The following is a 21,535-nucleotide window of genomic DNA, read 5'->3' as shown; positions in this document are numbered from 1 at the left end:
CCTGAAGACTGCTCCCTGCAGAGACTGCTCCTACTGAGATTAGCTAAATCTGCCCCTTGTCAGTTACATATGCATAGTCCTCCCCTCCTTGTTTATCTGCATGTAATGCCCACCTCCTTGCTGCCCTGTGCAACAGCCCTGCTTCCTGGCCAACTCTATATAATAAACATGCTGAGCTTCTGGGATGCTGCATTTTCTCCAGCCCACGGACCCAGCCTTCCCCATGTATGTGTGTCCAATGTCATTCTTTATTTCCTCCTCACCCATGACAGGCCCAAGTCCCTGGAGCCACACAAAGGACTTGGCAATCTCAGTCTGCTCCACTTTGAAGGAAGTGCTTTCTACACTGAAATCTAAAGCACACAGTGGGTTTAGCTCCCTCTCTAGTGTCTTTGGTGAGGGTTGGGGTGGGTGTGAGACCAGTTGCATTATGACTATTGCAGAAGAGTAAAGGATTCACAGTTTGCTTTTGGTGAAGGTGAGCTCCCCAAGAGGCTATCATTGCCAACATTTTCCCAAGTCACTTCTAGGAGGTCAACTGACTCCTAGGTGAGTCTTTGGTTACACTGCTTCAGTTTTCTGTGGCTACACTGTCCAAATGGCACCCACTGGTCACACATGGCTATTTGAGATGAACTAAACTTAGAACTAAAATCTGCCTCTTTAGTCACAGCAGGCAAACCAGGAGGCAAACAGCCAGCCAGAATCCATAGCCAGAAACACCGCAGATATAGAATATTTCTATCATTATATTCGGTGCGGGCAGCAGCGCGTGTGCCTGGGCTAGTTTTCCTTCTGCAGGTGCAGGCAGCCAGGGCGCCGCCGCCCAAGCTGACTCCTCTCTCTCCCTCTCCGACCCCGGCAGGGCCCAGAGGTGATTCTGCCTGCATGATGTCCTCCTTGCTGGAGGCGAGTTCTTCCCGCGCCACATCGCGAACAAAAAGAGAAAGAAAAAAAGAAAAGAAAAAGCAGAAGAAGCGGCCAGGGAAGGGGGCCTTAGCTGCGTTGGGGGTCACCTCCGCCACGGGAGGGCGCGCTATGATAGCGGCGGCGTTTCCAACGGAGACTGCAGCCTCCCAGTGTCCAAGGACAAAGCCCAGGCCAGCCCTGCCAGGGGACCTCGAGGCCTGCCGCTTGCGTGGACCCATTGCCCGACCTCGGGTCTGGACCCCAGGGACAGCAAGCAGCAAGCAGGGCGGGCTGCACCGCCAGAGCAGCAGAATCAAGGTACGTAGGAGACCCGCGTCCGTCCTTAGGCTCCTTCTGGCCCCCCTCCCCCGCCCTGGGAAAGCAGTGGCAGAAGGAGGCAATGCAAAGTGAGCCCATTTGGTAGGGGAAAGGAGGGTTCAGGGATGTATGGAGAGCTGAATTAGGGGTTGGAAAGCCCATGGCATTGGGAAAGAATGGAGAGGTAATCTGGAGTGTGCTGTTAAAGGACGGGGATCGTTGGAAAATATTTTCTTAAAACTTCAGGCAATGAATGTATTATTTAATAGATTTCTTCTGATCTACTTTGTAATTGGTTGCCCCTTGCAAGAGATTGTATTTGGAGGATGTAAAAGACCCTCCTTCAATTACTTGGAGAAAGGGAACATAAACAGGGATTTCTTCTTTTTTAGCCTCCAAAGCTCTGAGAGCTTACACTTCTGCATAATTTAATTCTTTCCTACCTGCTATGAGCAGGTCTCCAGATCAGCAAGTTCCTTTGGAATGGTTTTGCTTGTTTTTGTTTATTTTCCATGGTGCTGATTAGAAAGCCACGAATTGTTTTGTGAATTTTAAATTTCAAGAGGTGGCACCCAGAGTTGATGGTGGTTTCCTTCACACATTGCAGTGTAGTTGCAGCATAAAAAAAATACTTCCTGTGACAAGAAGTGGAAAAAGAAAGTTGATGAGCTAAGAAAAGTAGAGCCTTGAGCCAGATCAACCATTTGGCTTCCTCAAATATGGAGCAAGCATGGAATGTGGCTTTTTCAGAATCGAGGGGGTTTTTAGGATTGGGCAGTGAATGCTGTCTGGGGCTAACCTGTCCCATTTGTGGCTGACAACCCTTAGGAGAAGGTCAGAATGTGCCAACAGCACAGAGTGGGCACTGGTGGTATTTGAACTCAGAAGTGCTCAGGAACTGTGAAAGTTTCTCTGTTATCACCCTGGAGCCATCTAGTGAAATAGACCAAGTGATGCTGTGTAAGAGGCCATTGTGAGGGCTGGAGAGATGGCTCAGTGGGTAAGAGCACCAAGTATTCTTCCAGAGGTCCTGAGTTCAAATCCCAGCAACCACATGGTGGCTCACAACCATCTGTAATGAGTACTGATGCCCTCTTCTGGTGTGTCTGAAGACAGCTGCATTGTCTCACATATAAATAAATAAATCTTACAAAAGATTGTCATCTACTGCAGTTTCTATGTGGACAGGGCACAGTTGAAGGGCTTAAAGATCAAATACATTGCCTGTCTTTAAAGATCAAGTGTATCACCTAACTTTCAAACCAAGAAATGTAGTGTCTTTTTTTGCTGCTTGTGTAGCTTTTAGTGATGTATCTTTTCTCCTAGTACGTCCTTTGTTTCCATAATAGTTGTTTTCAAGTATATATGATTATCGCTCCTATTTGCAGAGCTATTCAATATTTTCATTGGTTAAATATTTGTGGTGAATTTGCATTGTGATATCAGTAAAATGCTATGTGAAAATTTTAGAGAATATACCGGTTTGGGTAATTTTAATAACCTTTGCCCTCAAGTGGTGGCCTGTTTTCACATTGAAAAGTCTGGAATTCATTACCATCCATAGCAGGATTGATAGGGAAGCAAAATGGACAGTGACAGTTCTGTACTCTTTGACAGTTGTGGGAGCCAAGAAAGAAGTGTGACTTGCTTTTTGTGACTTACAAAATCAAGACTGAGTATCATTACTGTAGAAGCCCATGGAAAAAATGATGAAGTTTTCAGATATCACCAGTTAAAGAAATGGTGGTTTTGCTTATATTGAATTCTGAGTTTCAAAGTTATGTTTCATTTTTCTTTATTCCTTACTGAGGCTTTTTATTAAGTTTTTATTCACCATTACACCCTTAGATGCACAGGGCTAGGATTGTAGTAGGTGCTCAATAAATCACTGACCATTGGGGAGGAGGAATGATAAGAAAGTATGTATTTTCTGTAAGTTCTGTTAGTTTTGGGAACAGGTGGTTTTAGGCTTACCAGTCAAAGTTTGGTATCTTGTCCAATATAAGACAACTTGACAGAACCCCCTTTCTGGCCATTATGTTCAACTTATTTTACTCTTAATCATTCTTGAAAATCATGGAAGTAGTGTGGAAAATTGATTGTACCTGCAGTATAGCAAAAAAGGCCAGTCTAGATAGGTAAGCAGTTATGTTTGTCCCTGAGCCGATGTCTTAAAACATCTAGATTTTAGGATTTTAGTGTTGTGTTTTCTAAACATACATCGTACAGCAAACAGATAACATCGTAATAGAATAAAGGAATCTTTTGATTTAGCACCAAATTCCATAAAGCAATGACTACTGCACAGCTCTCTTGGCCATATGAATAGCAGAAATTATATTTCACTTTTTTAAAGAAATAACGAAAGTACTAAAGGTTGAAAAAAGCCCATTGGAAAAGGTCCCTGTGGTGTTTCTCTTTGGTTTCTTGTCCTCTTTCTAGAGGACAACTTTAAGAGGTCAGGGCGGTCAGGTGGTCAGTGTGGTCAGGCAGTCATGAGAGATGGTTAAGCGATGTGCTAGGGCCCCATAGGCCAGTGAGCCTCACTGAAGAGCAGAGGCTAGCCAGTGAGCCAGTCTGAAGAACAGAGGCTAGCCAGTGAGCCTGACTGAAGAGCAGAGGCTAGCCACTGAGCCTGACTGAAGAGCAGAGTCTAGCCAGTGAGCCAGTCTGAAGAGCAGAGGCTAGCCAGTGAGCCTGACTGAAGAGCAGAGGCTAGCCAGTGAGCCAGTCTGAAGAGCAGAGGCTAGCCAGTGAGCCCAGCTGAAGAGCAGAGGCTAGCCAGTGAGCCTGACTGAAGAGCAGAGGCTAGCCAGTGAGCTGGACTGAAGAGCAGAGGCTAGCCAGTGAGCATGACTGAAGAGCAGAGGCTAGACAGTGAACCTGACTGAAGAGCAGAGGCTAGCCAGTGAGCCTGACTGAAGAGCAGAGGCTAGCCAGTGAGCCTGACTGAAGAGCAGAGGCTAGCCACTGAGCCTGACTGAAGAGCAGAGGCTAGCCAGTGAGCCAGGCTGAAGGCTGAAGAGCAGTGATTTTAACCTTTATTTCTAAGTTCTTCAGTTTTCCTAAAAGACAAAAGTTTGCCTCCATAAAGTATGGCTTAAAAAGTTCTCCTTGCTCTCTTCTTCTTATCTCCTTCCCTCTTGCTCTTATGACACAATAATTTCCTTACTCTCAATGCCTTACTCTCAACGCTATGCCTTTACTTCTAAGTTCTTCTTGAGTTCTGTTCTCTTCAGCTCAGTTCTGTCTAAAAAGCTTTCTCTCTCTTTGTCTGCAGCATTTGTATATCTTTCTGAACACAGCATCACATGGTGAAAAGTTCACCACAAGTTTGCACAGGAATTCAAATCATAAGTTGGATAATCAGTTTAAGACAGAGAATGTTTACATGCATATCCATGAAGAGTAATCATCAGGATAAACCATCACCAGCTGTCACTAGCTCTGCACATTCATGGAGAGTTAAAAGCTGTAATTTTTATGAGAAAAGAATAAGGAACATTACCTATAGGCAAATCCCGTCAATTATTTATGTTCAGTCCTTGCACCTATAGTAAATCATTAGTTCTCTTTTTATGAACTTTGGTTAATTGGTTAATACCCTCTTAGGATGGGCTATAATTTGTAGATGCCTGCTTGGTATTGCAGAAGCGATTCACTCATGACACTTTAAGAATGGCAGGGTTCTCAATGCAATTTTGATTACCAGAGAAACATAATAGCAGTCCTATTTTAAAAACTTAAAATACTAATCTAATTTTAGGAATTCTTATAGAACCATCATTAAGAATTAAGAAATCATCTATTTGTCTGTACATCATCACGCCAAGACAATACATCTTCATTGCTCTGTGGTGATCTGCTCAAAAGAGTGGGGTAAAGAGCTTGACAAATACAGAGGCAGATGCTTGCAGCCAACCATTTGGCTGAGAGCAGGGTCCCCAATGGAGGAGTAAGAGAAAGGATTGAGGGAGCTGAAGGGGTGTACAGCCCCATAAGAACAACAATAAGAAACACCCAGAGCTCCCAGGACTGAGACCACCATCCAATGTGTACACATGGACAGACAGACCCATGGCTACAGCTGCATATGTAGAAGAGGATGGCCTTCTTGGGCACAAATGGGAGGAGAAGCCCTTGGTCTTGTCAAGGCTTGATGCCCCAGTGTAGGGGAAATCAGAACAGGGAGGCAGGTAGGCCTGGGTGGTTGGGTGGGTGGTAACACCCTCATAGTAGAAGGGGGAGGAGGTATTAATAAGGGGTTTTGTGGATGGGAAACCAGGAAAAGGGATAACATTTGAAATGTAACAAAAGCCCTCTCTGGGGAAGGGACAGCGGATAAGCTGCTCTGAGCCCCTACTTCCCTGCTGCCTCCCTTTGATCCAGACAGTGGTGCATGGTGTCAGCCTGGGACTCTCCATGGGCTGCTCCTGGCACTGGACTTGGCGTTCAGGGCCAAGAGCATGATGAGCAAGGAGCACATGGTTTGTCCGGATTCAGAGCTGGGCCAGTGGCCACCAGATGACAAGCACAGCATCATGTACGATCATGAGGTCTTCCTGGGCAAGGAGGACTCCAAGACCTTTGATAGCTAAGCCTGGACGAGAGCAGGAGAGGCTGGGGAAAATTGTTGACCCAATTGACAGTGATGGACGTGGCATTGTTACTACTGAAGACCTGAAAGTTTGGATCAAACAGGTACAAAAAAGATACATCTACCATAATGTGGCTAAACCCTGGAAGGATTATGATAGGGACATAGTTGTAAAATCTCCTGGGAAAAATACAAGCAGGCCACCTATGGCTACTCCCTGGGACACCTTGTTGATTTCCAAGACGGCTGTGATGATCACAACTTTAAAAAGATGCCTCCACGAGATGAGAGGAGGTTTAAGGCCTTGAAGGTGACCTGACAGCTACTCAGGACTGGTTCATTGCTTTTCTGCACTAAGAGGATTTAGAACATATGAAGGAGATTGTAGTTCTGGAAACCCTGGAGGATATCGACAAGAACGGGGATGGTTTTGTGGACCAGGATGAGTACATTGTGGACATCTTTTTCTCACGAGGACAATTGCCCTGAAACAGACTGGGTTTTGTCTGGGGAGCAGTTCAATGATTTCCCAGATCTGAACAAGGATGGGAAGCTGAACTAGGATGAGATTCACCATTGTATCCTTCCTCAGGACTATGACCATGCAAAGGCTGAAGCCCGGCATCTGGTGTATGAGTCAGACAAAAACAAGCATGAGATGCTGTCCATGGAGTAGATTCTAGACAACTGGACCATGTTTGTGGGAAGCCAAGCCACTGACATGGAAGATCTTACCAAAAATCATGATGAATTTTGAAAGACAGTCATCCTCATGTGGCCAATGGTCACAGGCTTCCTGCAGATGTTCTGGGTTATTGCTGTATTTGTCAAGTATATAGCAGTTGTGTCCCTAAACAATGAGAAACCTTTCTAAAAAAATCATAAATTGCACCAAACAATAATAGTAGGAGATTTAAACACCCTACTTTCATCAATGGACAGATCAGGGAAATAGAAATTAAACAGAGACATAGAAATACTAACAGAAGTTATGAAACAAATGAATTTAACATATATTTATAGAACATTCCACCCTAAAACCAAAGGATATACCTTCTTCTCTGCATCTCATGGTACCTTCTCCAAAATTGACCATATTATCGGTCACAAAAGAAGCCTCAACATGTACAGGAAGATAGAAATAATCCCATGCATCCTTTCAAAAAACCACGGACTAAGGCTGCTGATCAATAACAACAAATAGGACAGAAAGCCCACATATACGTGGAAGTTGAAGTCAATGACAACTTGGTCATTGGAGACATAAGAAAGAAATTAAAGATTTCTTAGAATTTAATGAAAATGAAGATACAACATACCCAAACTTATGGGACACAATAAAAGCAGCGCTAAGAGGAAAACTCATAGCTCTGAGTGCCTGCAAAAAGAAACAAGAGAGAGCATATCTAAGCAGCTTGACAGCACACCTCAAAGCTCTAGAAAACAATTAAATAAACCCTAGAGGAGTAGAAGGCAGGAAATAATCAAACTCAGGGCTGAAATCAAACAAGAAGAAACAAAACCGAGGATCAAAAGAATCAGCAAACCCAGGAACTGGTTCTTTGAGAAAATCAACAAGATAAATAAACACTTAGCCATACTAACCAGAGGTCACAGAGAATATATCCAAATTAATAAAATCAAAAATAAAAGGGAGACATAACAACAAATTCTGAAGAAATTAAAAAGATCATCAGATCCTACTACAAAAACATATATTCAACAAAACTGGAAAATGTGGAGGAAATGGACAATTTTCTATACAGATACCAGGTACCACAGTGAAATCAGGAACAAATAAACCATCTAAACAACCCCATAACTCATAAAGAAATAGAAACTGTTATTAAAAATCTCCCATCCAAAAGGAGCCCAGAACCAGATGGATTTAGTGCAGAATTCTATCAGAACTTCATAGAAGACTTCATACCAATACTGCCCAAATTATTCCGCAAAATAGAAACAGACAGAGCACTACCAAATTCCTTCTATAAAGCCACAATTACTCTTATACCTAAACAACACAAAGAAACAACAAAGATAGAGTAATTCAGACCAATTTGATTTATGAATATTGATGAAAAAAATGCTCAATAAAATTCTTGCAAACTGAGTCCAAGAACACATCCAAACAATCATCCATCATGATCAAGTTGGCCTCATGGCAAGGATGCAGGGATGGTTTAATATACAGAAATCCATCAACAAAATTCACCATATAAACAAACTCATAGGAAAAAAACCCACATGATCATTTCATTAGATGCTGAGAAATCATTTGACAAAATTCAGTAACCTTTCATTAATAAAGTCCTGGAAAGATCAGGAATTCAAGGCCCATATCTAAAGATAGGAAAAGGCAAAATACATCCAACCAGTAGCTAATATCAAACTAAACTGAGAAAATTGAAGGAATCCCACTAAAATCAGGGACTAGACAAGGCTGCCCACTCTTTCCCTACTTAAGTACAATATGGTACTTAAAGTCCTAGCCATAGCAATCAAACAATGAAAGTAGGTCAAAGGGATAAAAATTAGAAGGGATGAAGTCAAAACACTAATATTTGAAGATGATATGATAGTCTACTTAAGCAACACCAAAATTCCACCAGAGAACTACTTAACCTGATCAACAATTTCAGCAAACTGTCCGGGTATAAAATTAACTCAAACAATTCAGTAGCCTTCCTCTACTCAAAGGGTAAACAGGCTGAGAAAGAAATTAGGGAAATGACACCCTTCACAATAGTCCCAAATAATAAAAAATAACTTGCTGTTACTTGAACCAAGCAAGTAAAAAATCTGTATGACAAGAACTTCAAATCTCCTAAGAAACTGAAGAAGATCTCAGAAGATGGAAAGATCTCCCATGCTCAAAGATTGGCAGGATGAATATGGTAAAAAATGGCCATTTTGCCAAAGGCAATCTACACATTCAATGCCATCACCAACAATATTCCTACTTAATTCTTTATAAAGGTAGAAAGTGCAATTTGCCGTCATTTGGTATAACATAAAACCCAGGATAGCAAAACTATACTCAACAATAAAAGACCTTCTGGGGGAATCACCATCTCTGACCTCAAGCAGTATTACAGAGCAATAGTTTGTATGGTATTGGCATACAGACAGGCAGATCAGGGGAACATAATTGAAGACACAGAAATGAACACACACCTATGGTCATTTGATCTTTGACAAAGGAGGTAAAACATCCAATGGAAGAAAGATAGTATTTTTAACAAATGGTGCTGATTCAACTGGAGGTCAACATGTAGAAGAATGCAAGTTGACCCATTCTTATTACCCTGTACAAAGCTTAAGTCCAAGTGGATCAAGGACCTCCACATCAAACCAGATACACTGAAAGTAATAGATAAAAAGTAGGGAAGAGTCTCGAAGACATGAGCACTAAGGAGATATGGAGGCCAAATCTAAAGCAGAGACTGAAGGAAAAGCCATTCAGAGTCTGCCCCACATGTGGCCCATATATATACAGCCACCAAAACTAGGTAAGATTGATGAAGCTAAAAAGTGCTTACTGAAAGGGACTGGATATGCATCTCCCCTGAGAGACACATCCAGGGCATGTCAAATAAAGAGGTCAGTGCTTGCAGTAAACTACTGAACTGAGAACAGGACCCCCTTTATGGGAATTAGAGGAAGGATTCAAAGAGCTGAAGGGCTTGCAACCCCATAAGAACAGCAATGCCAACCAAATAAACCACTAGCAAAAGACTATACATGGACTGACCCAGGGGTCCAACTGCATATGTAGGAGAGAATAGACTTGTTGGGGCACCTGTGGAAGGGGAAGCCCTTGTTCTTAACAAGGTTGGACCCTCAGTGCAGGGGAATGTCCGGGAAGGGTTTCAAGGGGCGTGGATTGTGGGACCATACATATGGAGAAGGGTCCCGGGAGGGGGGCTTATGGACCAAAAACTGGGAAAGGGAATAAGGTTTGAAATGTAAATAAAAAGTATATATCTATTAAAAACCAAAATTTTAAAAAATGATAATAATAGTAAGAAATAATCAAGAAAAAAAGAGAATGTGAATAAGAAAGAAATTTTAGGACTTGGAAAAAGATGAATGCCAGGTATTTGAAAAACTGTATGACCATGGTAAACACTTTAATATATGTGAGAAATTTTTTACATGTTACTGAATTGCATCTTTTTTTTAAATAGTGAATGGAAATACAGTCCCTTCCTGTGTGTGAGGCTAGGTATCCAGATGTAGTGGAATTCATTATTTGTTGAGTCCTGAACCTTTGAGCCTGCTTCTAACACAGCTTATGCCAAGGAAACTAGGCGAAGGTGATATCTAAGCCATTGACCAAACTATCTGGACTAACAATCACAGGTGAAATTCCACCTTTTAAATGGGACGAGCGGAATAAAAGATACCTTTAAGGATTTAAAAAAATGAAATGTACCCAAAAAATCCAATAAAAAAGTTTCAAATAAAAATAACTTAGGAAATTCAAAATACTGCGGTGCCATTCCACAATCATGATGTGTTTCTTCTGTGATAGCTTACAGGTTAATTTACTTCTCTATGACTGTTTTCTTATTTGAAAGTAAGTAATGGCATCATCTGTGGAGTGGATGGGGAGAACAAAAGCTTTGCCTAACTTGAATAATCGATCCCTCCTGAGCATGTGCTTAACATTCTAAGCACAGGGAAATTTCCTGAGGGGTTTAAAGAACAAAATCTAAACATAAAACAGGAACAACAACGATGTAAAAACATTCTGCATGCTCGATATGAAGACATGTTACAACTTTAATCAGCTTTGTAGGTATTTCTAATAAACATCCCAAGAAACAAAAATCCCATCACAGTCCTAGCAATTGCATCCAACAAAGAGAGAGCTGTGAGGCAGTGCCTGCTGCTTCTTTCCCCAGATACCCCTGGGCCTCAGGCCTGCATCCAGTGACCTGGACCTAAGAGCAGCCAGGTTGAAATTCCTGCTGCCATGGCAGGATTCTGCAGGAACATTTCCCTTTGACAACAAGGAACCTGTGTGGAGGAGACCTCTTGGTGAGTCCTCATGGACTCTGCATTTCCTATTCTACAGGGAGAAGCCCTGCCAGGTCTTTGGCAAGGCCAGCCAGTTGTTTGGGGAAGTCTCTGGTCCTGTGGCAGAGGGCGAGGAATGGCAGAAAGAATGGCAGCTCCACTGAAAGGTTAACCCTTCTAGGCCTGTGAACTCCTAATTAATTTATCTTTTCACCTGATGCCCTATTCACATTTTCTTACTATCATACAACTGTGATCTTGATGAGCAGCTGGTCTCTTGTTTTCTTAATCAGTTCTTTGTTGTCACAGACGTTTTTAACTTACTCCAACCCATGAGACTTATTCATACCTTCTGTATGCAGTAGGACCCTTGGTGGGCCTGTCATCTCAAAAATAGAAGGTTCAGTAATCCAAAAGATTGGACTCCAATTTACCTCAGGCCAGGAAAGAAGTCAGCCACCATTAGTAAAATAGCAAGGGAAGAATTACATAGGAAAAACAAGTGCCTTAATTAGAAGAAAAGATCCTCAACATCTAAGGGGTGCACATCTGCACCCCTCTCTTCTGAGCTTTGTAAAGTGATGTTGTATAACTCTAGATGGTAGTAAAAGGCAGAGCTCTCCCCAGAAAGGTCAAACATGATTTTCACTCTTACATCTGTGAGGTGGGGTGGCATTATAGCACACATTCAGGTAGAATTATAACACCTATGATAAGAAGACAGAATCCATATATCACAATGCCAAATGGACTCCCTCCTCAACTTATGGACCCATTAAGATTGAGGTTCAACCTGAACTGAGGCCATTCCACTCCCTTCCCATCCTCCTGATTCTTATGTTTAGTAGGAGTAAAGGATCATGGTGCAGCCCCCAATATTCTCATGACTAGACTTGCCTATTCAGGACGAATGATATTGGAGAAGTGATGGCTATATAGTTACAATGTAGTAACACAAGCTCCAAGTTGACATTTGCTCACTGACGTCCAATTTAATTGTCTTGTTATATTTGAGAAAGGGAGGATGCCCTACTTAATATATAAAAGGGAAAGAAATTTATTATTTTATATATGCCCTGTAGTTGGTCTCTATGTTCCCAAGAAAAAGGAGTTTTTATTGCAAAAAAAAAATAGGATTATAGACCATTGATTTTGTGAAATACATGGCTATGTAATTGGAAACAATGTCAGCTGTCAAGGACTGCACACTAATCAACTATTTCTCGGTTTTATACACTCAGAGGTATAGAAGAAAAATATTGGCCTCCACAAAAGGGAAAAGCTTAAGAATCGAAATGTATGTCACATGCATTGTCTCGGCTAGTAGATTTACTTTTAAGAAAAAACTGCCCCCTCCTTGGCCCCTAGAGATTTGGGTGCTAAGAAAAATCTGTTCTCCAATTCAGGGTTGTAAGCAACTCTCCCCAGCAAAAGCATTGTTGACTTCTAATGAAGCAGAGACACATATCTAGCTTTGAAATAGAGGTTGCCAAATGGTATTCCCAGTGACACATGGGAGACTGGAGGAAAGGGTCCCCGAGAAATTCATCACTTTGTGGAGAGCTGGTTAGTAGGTAGGCCATAGAACTTTCCAGTGACATCATCAGTAAGCCCTTCACTGGACACTCTATTGTATCTAAGAGATCCCTAGAATCTTCAGTGATGTCACCAGTGTTGTGGTGACACCAACTGCCTTTGGGATATTACTTCAGTTCCCTTTGGGTTCACAAGCAGGCATGTTTCGCCAGCTGCTCAGGCTATTTCGGAAGGAAAGGGGAGATCAAGGAGAGACCACACCAGGTCAGAGGGAAGCTGACCCCCTCTCTAGTGAAACAGGAAGGAGGAAATCATTCTGCGGAAGGCTTGGTGAGTCCTGGGCAGAGTTGGGGAACATCCTCAAGGAGGTAGGTTTGAGATGTGCCTTCTAAGACTAGGCCTTACAAGCAGGAGCCTTGGGATTTCTCAAAGGCAAACCAAGAGTCAGGAGTTCCAAACTTTAATTTGAGAGAAAGCCAGGAAGTGGTAAGCCTTCAGTGTCTTTTCTTGAAGCTTTTTAAATGTGAGTGTCAATGAATGGCAGGAGGAGTCACTGTGAGATTAACAATGTGACCATCCATGGTTGGGAGTTGAAGCACTTCATCCTCTAGATTACTGTAGGTTACATAAGTGTCTGATGGCGAGAACAAGGAAGGATGCACCCCTAGTCATGAATTGAGTTCTCAGACACTTTGAGCTGCAACACAGATGATTAGAGCTTGATGGTGCTAAGCATTATGAACTCCAGGATTAAATGCACCACATCTGATATGAGACAACAATGTCCCAGATGTTTATGTATCAGTCAGGTTATACTGTTCAGGGTGAGGGGTCCAGTAATAGTGAGTGTGGCACGTGTATGGCATTAGAGGTTGGGAAGAGGGACATAGCTTAAAAATCCACCTTTAAGAAAGCTTTTCTGCTCTTCCAGGGATTCACCTAGTCGCTACTATTTCCCCTTCCTCAACCTCCTTTTGGGATTCAGAATGATCTTTTCTGCCTGTGGGCCATCAAATATGCAAATTCACTTGGGTTTATCTATCTACAGGTTTTGGTAGGAAGGCATCATCCCAAAGTGTCATCAGCAAGCAAGAGGAGCTTCTAAAGGAACTGGAGGAACTCAAATTTGAAATCCAGAAGTGTCAATTCGAGAGGGATGAACTTTACCAAATCCTGGACCTTTATATCTATGATGATTGGGACCACAGGTAGTCATTATGCCCAGTAACCTGTTCACATTCTTGTGCTCTCTTTCTGCTAACCCGAGATTTCCTCATAGCACGAGAGAGTTTCACCTCTCATGCTGCATTTTAAGGAGATTTGGCAGGCATTACCTTTGAGATGAGCTAGGTGCTGTGTGTTTAGGGTCAGCCTTTTTGTACTTGACCCTGAGCTCCTTGGATTAGCGTTGGTTCTGTCAGTAGCTGGAAGGACCTGGTCACACTTGCTGCAACTGTGTGTGTGAATGAAATGCCTGCACGTCATCACTCTTTCCTCTGAATTTGTTCATTATACACTGATTCTATGGCACCTCCATGGATGTAGTTGGCATTCTAAGTGTGTTTGGATATGGGTTGGTGTGTGTGTATGTGGAAGTATATGTGGTGTTTACTCAGGATTAGGACATCTGGGACCTTTGATGGGGTCTGAGGATTTGTTTGATCAACAGTTTGCAGGTCATGATAGTGATGAGTACGTGTAGGCCCACATTGATCAACACAGCACTTTGCTCCTTCTGTATACCTTGGTGGCACACAGGACTCTCCTGTGGGGAGGGGGTGCTATAAATCCTCTTCCCTGTCAAACATAGTTATGCCCTCTGAGAATTCATGTAACAATAGAAACCAAGGATTGAGTATACCTGCTTTCAAAACAAGAGAAATGTCATCACAGCTTTCTCTTGGGCCCAAAGCTGTGGCACAGACTGGAGGAATCTTCTTCCTGAACTAGTGAATTCCATCATCCTTACCTGGCCAGCTCTTGAAGGTCAGGTCCCTCCAATTGGTACCGTGGCTCTGTTCTCCTGTGCCCAGGATAATAAGTTTAATCAGTACAACTACTTCAAAGGAGCAAGTTTGTGCTATATACTGGGTTTAAGTAATTGAGAGAACAGTCTGATTTCACCTAATTTTTTTTACCTGCTTTGATCGTTAATTTTTTATTTTTTTAACTATCCAGTGATGGTTTATTGTGACCTAGAAAGGGTCACGGTGGGAATAAATTCTTGACAGTTGTTATTCCAAACAGGCAGGTCTCAGGCTCTGCCCACTCCTATATAGTAAGTCTTTGCAGAACCATATCTCCCCAGGCTTTTAAGGAGTCCTTATTTCAAAACAAAATTTGCTTATTTACATGGAAATATTTTCTGTGGATTGAGTCTCACTGTTGGGTTTTGGTCTGGTTTTTGAATTTGCCAATTTCTTCCCGTCTACCATTCCTTGAATTTGAACTTTTTTATTATATATTTTTTATTTACATTTCTCCTAATTCTGAAATCGTGAGTTCAAAACATTATTTGTTCCTTTGACCATGACCTAACCCAGGCTGGATGTCGAATTGCCAGTACTTCAATCCGAACATGAGATGAGAATGATGGCTATGCAAATGATGACCAACTCAATAAGTGATGCCATGGAGAGGTACAAGGAGCTCATACAAGTGAACAGTTCTTACCGGTGAGTCGCTGACAGAGATGAGAACCCAGCACTAGGCAGGGAATGCTTCTGTCCTGTATGACTTTGAACAAAAGTCAGGGCTCTGGTTCCATGGTGTCTGACTCTTAACAAGAAGCCTGCCTCCTGGCAAGGGTCTTAGATTTGTAGCTCTTGGACTCAGTTGTCCTACATGTGAAGGGTGTAGAAGACCCTCCAATTGTTATTTTCCCCAATAAGGATCCTCTAGATAGAAAAGGTTTGCACCATGATGGGAATATCAATGAACTCTGAATCTCTAGGACTCTGACAGGAGATTTAAAGATCTGTGATCCATGAGAAACACATGGAAAGACTATATAGCTATTGGGTCTTCTATCCTCCCTCAGAGGGGATTTGACCTCTACTTGCAGATGGTTTCAGCATACTATGGACATATGAGCTCCCTTATGGACCGTTTCTTCTACCTTGATTTATATAAACTGTCTTAGTGTCAGGATTTTCAGAAGTACTTTCATTCACAGGGAATGTGTCCTCTGGATTTGACCTCCTCTAATTGGTGCTAACTTGTATACTGTGGCTCTAGTCTAGAGACTTCTGGGGATGAGGACCCTTAAAGGGATGATTGTACTTGCAAGAGTGTCAGGCAAATAGAAGCTGGCAGGCATTTACCATTTTTTGTTTGTGGTTCAGCGTGAGGCACTCCCAGCTCCTGCGTGAACAAGCTCAATTGAGGAACAATATACAGATTTTGCTGAATGAGAAGAGAAAACTGCTGGTGGAGCAGACTGAACTGCCAGCATCCTCTGTGGAGGCAAAGAGGCTCTGTGAAGAGGCCGGAATGAACATCTGTGACCCCAGTGCCAAGCAACAGCAGGTAGGGTTAGGACTCAGGGTCAGGCTGTCCTCATGTCTTACCATAAACATAGACAACCAATGTAGCTGTCTATTGAGGGATCTATGTCCTGACCTAGGTCTCATTCAAGTGTTCATTTATGTGATGGTTTACAACGCTTTCTGTGGAGATAGCCCCTCTTCAAGAAACTGCGTGTTTGGAAAGCAAATGCTCCTGCTCTTCGAGAATCTGCAGTTTATTAAGGGAGATGGGTTGATCACACATCACAGCAATACATGCCATATGTGTGGAGGGTGCTATGTGGGAGCCCCTCTTTAGACTAGAGCAGGGCTTTGAGGGATGAAGCAAAAGCCCAGAGCCCATTTTCTTTGCAGGGGTCCTGTGAGATTCCAGGAACTAAATAGTTTAGAAGGAGGAGAGCCTGGTGGAAATGCCAAAGAAATGGTTGTCATTGTCATCTTTTGGTGGATTTGTTCTTTCTCCACCATTTTCCCTGTATATCAAGACCATCTCTTCATGCTTCCTAAATCATGGTACCTGACAGAGAAAGAGTAGCAGCATGTCAGTCCTGTTTTGTTCGAGTGTTGCTGGAGAGTTCATATCTTGACCTTATACTCTGTAGATGCTTGGAAAAGCAGGGATGTGGAAAGTGTTCTCAAAACCTGACAATTGGCATGAGAGATTTGAGACTTCAAGAACAGAGTTATCTACCCCCATTCTCATCAAGAAGAGTGCTATCTAGGCCTTTTTGTTCCTCTCAGGAAAAATGGCTGAGTAGTGATTCTCTCTTAAAATACGTGCTTTGAATAGTCTATATTATGTTGTTCCTCCAGTATGATGGGATCTTCATTGTTTTCTGCCGACTTGCGATTTTTGGGGTGTGTGTGTGTGTGTGTGTGTGTGTGTGTCTGTCTGTCTGTTTGTGCTTGTTTGTGTGTGTGTCTGTATGGGTGTGTGATAGAGTATGTGTGTGTGAGTGTGTGTATGTGTGTGTGAGTGTGTGTATGTGTGTATGTGTTTGTGAGTGTGTGTGAGTGTGTCTGTGAGTGTGTGTTAGGGTGTGTATATGTGACTCTCTGTGTGTGTGAGTGTGTGTATGTGTGTGTGTGTGTGTGTGTGTGTGTGTGTGTGTGTGTGTGCGTCTGTTTGTGTGTACCAGCTGTGGCTCAGCATTTATGCTCATGTTGTGGGTTTAATTCTGGATGATTTTCCAAGTGTTTCTAGTATGGGTTCTTTTGTGTGTGTGTGTGTGTGTGTGTGTGTGTGTGTGTGTGTGTGTGTGTGTGTATGTGTGTGTGTATGTATGTATGTGTGTGTGTGTGTTTCCCTGTGCATAATTGCACAGGTGAGTCTCTATTGCCCTGTTTCATGAGAAAAAGAATCTAAGAGTTCACTTTGCCTTCATGAATATCAAATATAGCACCCCAATCACTTGGAATCTCCACCTAGCTCTGTACAGCAAAAGAACCCAAAACACGTGTAAAGTTAGATTTTCAAGTGATTAGGGAAAAATGACTGGTCTGCATCAAAATCCTTTGAAGCACATCAAAGGAATGGAGTACATGGAGGTAAGGGGGGCTGCTTTATAAAATCCATTGATTTATGGTCCTTCTCTGTCCTTTGTGAATGGTGAAAGCCCACCGGAAGGTTGTGTCACTCACTGTGTCTTCTCCAAGGTTGCTTTCCACATTGCCTGCTACCACTTCTTTCCAGCTACCTTGGCACACTACAGTTTCCGCTGGGAGTTTGGCTTGGATTTTATTCATTGAGAATTTGAGTTGCTTGGAGTTGTATCATCATCCAGCAAAAGCCCCATACCTATGCTGTGGTGCAAGAACAGGGCAGTTTCAGGAGCCCCTTTAGGTGCACAGATAATCTAAAGCGCTCCCCTATGTTATCTGTGTAGCATTCTGCAAGTGCTGTCAATCAACATCATTTTCTCTCAGTTAATTTCAGCCTTAATGGAGTTAGGAGAAATGATGAAATTCAGACGGGTCTGTTAGTGGACGATCAGAAAGGCCTGTGAGAAGCCATGTTCTTTAAGTGGAACAGAAGTCTTAGTTGACCCAGAGATCCCAGAGAAAAGAATAGGTGTGAAACTAGAGCACATCTGGGTTGTAGTGGTCCAAGGAGGGAAACTGTATGAGAGGTTGGAGCCTTTAAATGGATTATGACTCAGTGTGAGATAATCCATGTAAGCATTTATTTATTTACTCCAAATATCTGTGACACAATCACATAATAGGTAGAAACATTGTTCATATGGATCCTGGTTATGGAGATTTCCTATGATTCTGGGGGCATAGCTTTGGGCATGAAGTCACTCAGGGTATGGTAAAGAGAGCTCCTATTAGAAGAAGCTGCACACTATGGGGAAAGTCTGAAACAGTGAACAAGAACAGGAGTCTAGTCCACCACCAACATATGATCATGTGCTGGGAAACAAGACTGCTCTGCACAGCCTTGGAAACTTGCTAAGCCAGATTGGTAATAGGGAAAGAACCCTGATTCTATGTCGGTTTATGGGAGGACAGCACATCACTGACTGAGCTGTCTATAGGCTATGACCACTATGTTCATAACCCACTCAACATTTGTTTTTAGGCCTGCAGAGTATCCTGGGGAATCATTATATTAAGCATTAAAAGGGAAAGTAAACACTGCAATGTACTATGTTTATATTGTGTAAACACAAATGGCTTGTGTGATTGCAAGTTTGTATTAGTGTGTCTGTGTGTCTGTGTGTGTGTTTGTGTGTGCACACATGCATGCATGCTTCCACTGACAGTACACTCATTTGATGACCAGAATAAGGAAGGATTAGAGGAAAGAATGCAGGACATTCTGAAGCAGAAAGAACCGATCAACCAGGAAAGTGGCTTGGGAGGAACATTGTAGAAGCATTCTGATATTTTTGAGATCAGGCAGGAACACAGACTGGCAGAAGCCAATTGGATTTCCTGTCCCTATATAACTATCCTTTTTGGATGGCTGATCACTGACAAGGTTTTCACCTTCAGTCACCTAAAGAACTACCCAGAGTATTGTTCTGGTACAGTTTACGTCAATTTTGTCCATGACAGGATATGTATAATCCTCAGGATTTCTTTGTATTTTGTACTTCTTTCTTCCTGTTAACTCTCTGATAAGATCTGAGAACATTTTCTCTTCTGTCGTCTCACAAATTGCATTACAATAAGCATAGTCTTACAGGGGTGCTGTTATGTATCTCCATCACAATAAACTTTACTGTTCCTTGTGTATGCTGTGAGGATTTGCTGTGAGCACATTCTCAGTGATTACAGGATCTGTTCAGTGAGAATGGATTTGAAGTGAGATGGCTTCTCTGTGTATTTGCATATTCAGTGGTTACAAATTGAACCTACGCAGGTTCCTTCAGTGCTAACATAATCAGAACTTTCACCACATTTCTGGACATGTTCTCCAGAAGGAATCCACATGGTATTCTAGGTTGCTCATACCATTCTTGAACTCAGATTCAGACCCAGCTACAATGTTATTATTCAATATAATTAACCTGGACCAGTGACAAAATATGCTCATTTTTCTCTTAATCCCAGTACAGTGCATATTCCACTGTTCAAATTCTAGCAGTTTGAAAAGCTGAGATATAAATCCAAGCCCAGGTACTCTATGACACTTGGGGATGCAGGGACTGACCTCAGCTGACAGGTCATGCTGGATTGTCCAACTGAACAGAGCTGATGTAAGAGGGAGAGCTGAATTGACAACCACTCACTAAACCTTTTTCCCTTGCTCTGCTAGGTCTGAAGTTCTCCAGCAGAAACTCGAACATGACACAGACCAGGACAAGATCTTTCTTGGAGAGAAGAGCTACATGAGGAGAACTAAGTGTGCACAGCAAATACACCACTATTGTATCTCATCTGTAATGTCCATCACAATTGTGGACTGCATTTTCCTCCTTTAGTTTAACTTCTTTGGATTGAATAGGCCTTACTTTCACCTCAGCTCTCTCCAGCAAGTGTATACTTTTGGAGGAAGTCAGAGAAGTGTTGATGCACATCAATCAAGAGCTGCTGGTCATCCAGAAAGACTGTGTACGTGAAAATTTGTACTTGTCCTGATGGGTCATCCAGAAGAGTTTCATGGAGATCAGTTCACAACATTGGACAGACTATGAAACAAAGTCTGTAATATCATTTATACTCAGTATTGGTAGGCTTTTTCCTTAATACCCCCACTCCAACAAAACAGACCTACCTTCACTTCTCTTGAAAATATTATTACCATCAGTAACTGCTTGTCTACTATGTCTCCAAGGCAAGCCACAGGCTATAAGCCAATTCTGCAAAAGGAGCAGCAAAAGAATGCTTAGTGCAATTCCTCTATTTAAAGTTTGCTTGAGTTTTGATTATTTTGTTATTTGGTTTTCCTTCTATTCATTTGAAGATTTGTTATTTATGTGTTGTTGTTGTTTTGTTCATTTTGTTTTCTATTTTGATAAGGATATAGACTGTATATATTGACTACCTGCATCTGGTTACTATCAAGTAAATTGGATGTATTCTGGTAAATAAAGGAGTAATCTCAAACTCTTCACTCTTAAGAACCTTCTTTATTGATCATTAGTGTCAACATCTGAAGTCCCACAGCTATCAGGGAGGGATCGATCTCTGCATTCTCATGGGCACTGTGCATCAGTCTTACGGAGATTCAAAGGCAATTATACAGTCACTGTTCACTGTGTTTCCAACTCTGTGAATTTCCAGTTCATCATGCATCTCGTACCCACTGTGTATGCTTGCTGTCAAATATATAGTTACCTCTAAATTATACTCTGTGGATGAGCATGTTGAACAAATTAATGGGATAAACATTAATTTTTCTGTAATATCTCCTAGGACATATAAACATGGTATAAGGGATTTTAAAGCAATCGGAAATCCTGCACCCAAATCCCGGGGCAGAGGGTGTTGAACACCCAGGAATGCAGATAATCCTGAGACCACAGGAAAGAAAGCCACTTCTGACCAGCTCTTCCCATATCTCTGGCCCCATATTAATCTGCATGATGCCTCTGGAAACAGGAATAGAGGAGCAGTCAGCGGCAGGAACCTGCTTGGTTCAGCCTGGGCCCAGAACCTACCTGGGCCCTGAGCATATTTGAAGAAAACCAGAGGCATACAATTCTCTGTTTCCTTATTGTGGCTTTTGTTATTTGAAGCTCTAAACACCATTTTGTTGTTGTTGAATTTTAATTGGATATTTTTCATTTCGAATTCAAATGTTATTCCTTCCTTGTTTTCCAGAAATAAGTCCGAATACCATTGCCCTCCCCCTCTTCTATAAAGGTATTCCCTTCACCATCCATCCACTTTCCCAGCCTAGGCAGGACCAAGGGCTGCTCATTCCATTTGTGCCCAAGAAGACCATCCTCTGATACACATGCAGATGGAGCCATGGCACAGACCCTGTATAGTGATTGGGTAGTGGTTTAGTCTCTGGGAACTCTGCTTGGCAGGCATGGTTGTCCTTATGGGGTTGCAAGTCCCTTCAGCTCTTTCAATCTTTCTGTAATTCCTCCAACTGAGGTCCAGTTCTCAGTTCAATGGTTTGCTGCTAGCATTCGCCACTGTATTTGACATGATCTGGCTGTGC

The 21,535-nt window shown here is 42.2% G+C and overlaps 1 protein-coding gene across 3 annotated transcripts; it reads left to right on the top strand.

The window, feature by feature from the left end:
• The first annotated feature begins 782 nt into the window (after positions 1–782).
• LOC134480486 (uncharacterized) lies at positions 783–20,469 on the top strand. 3 transcript variants are annotated; one of them, XM_063267985.1, is made up of 5 exons: positions 844–1,227; positions 13,434–13,593; positions 14,929–15,060; positions 15,730–15,913; positions 19,679–20,469. In XM_063267985.1, exons 3-5 carry the CDS (start codon positions 14,969–14,971, stop codon positions 19,682–19,684), a joined length of 282 nt encoding a protein of 93 aa, XP_063124055.1. In that variant the 5' UTR covers positions 844–1,227; positions 13,434–13,593; positions 14,929–14,968; the 3' UTR covers positions 19,685–20,469. The 3 variants fall into 3 exon arrangements, with proteins under 3 accessions (XP_063124054.1, XP_063124055.1, XP_063124053.1); XM_063267983.1 differs by having other exon boundaries at positions 1,088–12,715; XM_063267984.1 differs by lacking the exons at positions 13,434–13,593; positions 14,929–15,060; positions 15,730–15,913 and having other exon boundaries at positions 783–1,227.
• Positions 20,470–21,535: the final 1,066 nt, after the last annotated feature.

Source organism: Rattus norvegicus, chromosome 9 (assembly GCF_036323735.1).
Source record: "Rattus norvegicus strain BN/NHsdMcwi chromosome 9, GRCr8, whole genome shotgun sequence".
NCBI classification, from domain to species: Eukaryota; Metazoa; Chordata; class Mammalia; order Rodentia; family Muridae; genus Rattus; species Rattus norvegicus.
The sequence above is the reverse complement of the archived record's forward strand: the minus strand, read 5'-3'. Positions and strand labels throughout refer to the sequence as shown.

Bases quoted from the DNA above. Each gene is read 5' to 3' on its own strand.
- LOC134480486 (XM_063267983.1), top strand. From the start codon at position 12,586: ATGTTTCGCCAGCTGCTCAGGCTATTTCGGAAGGAAAGGGGAGATCAA. The intron at 12,716-13,433 runs GTGAGTCCTGGG...ATCTATCTACAG, and splicing joins ATCATTCTGCGGAAGGCTTG to GTTTTGGTAGGAAGGCATCA. The intron at 13,594-14,928 runs GTAGTCATTATG...GACCTAACCCAG, and splicing joins TATGATGATTGGGACCACAG to GCTGGATGTCGAATTGCCAG.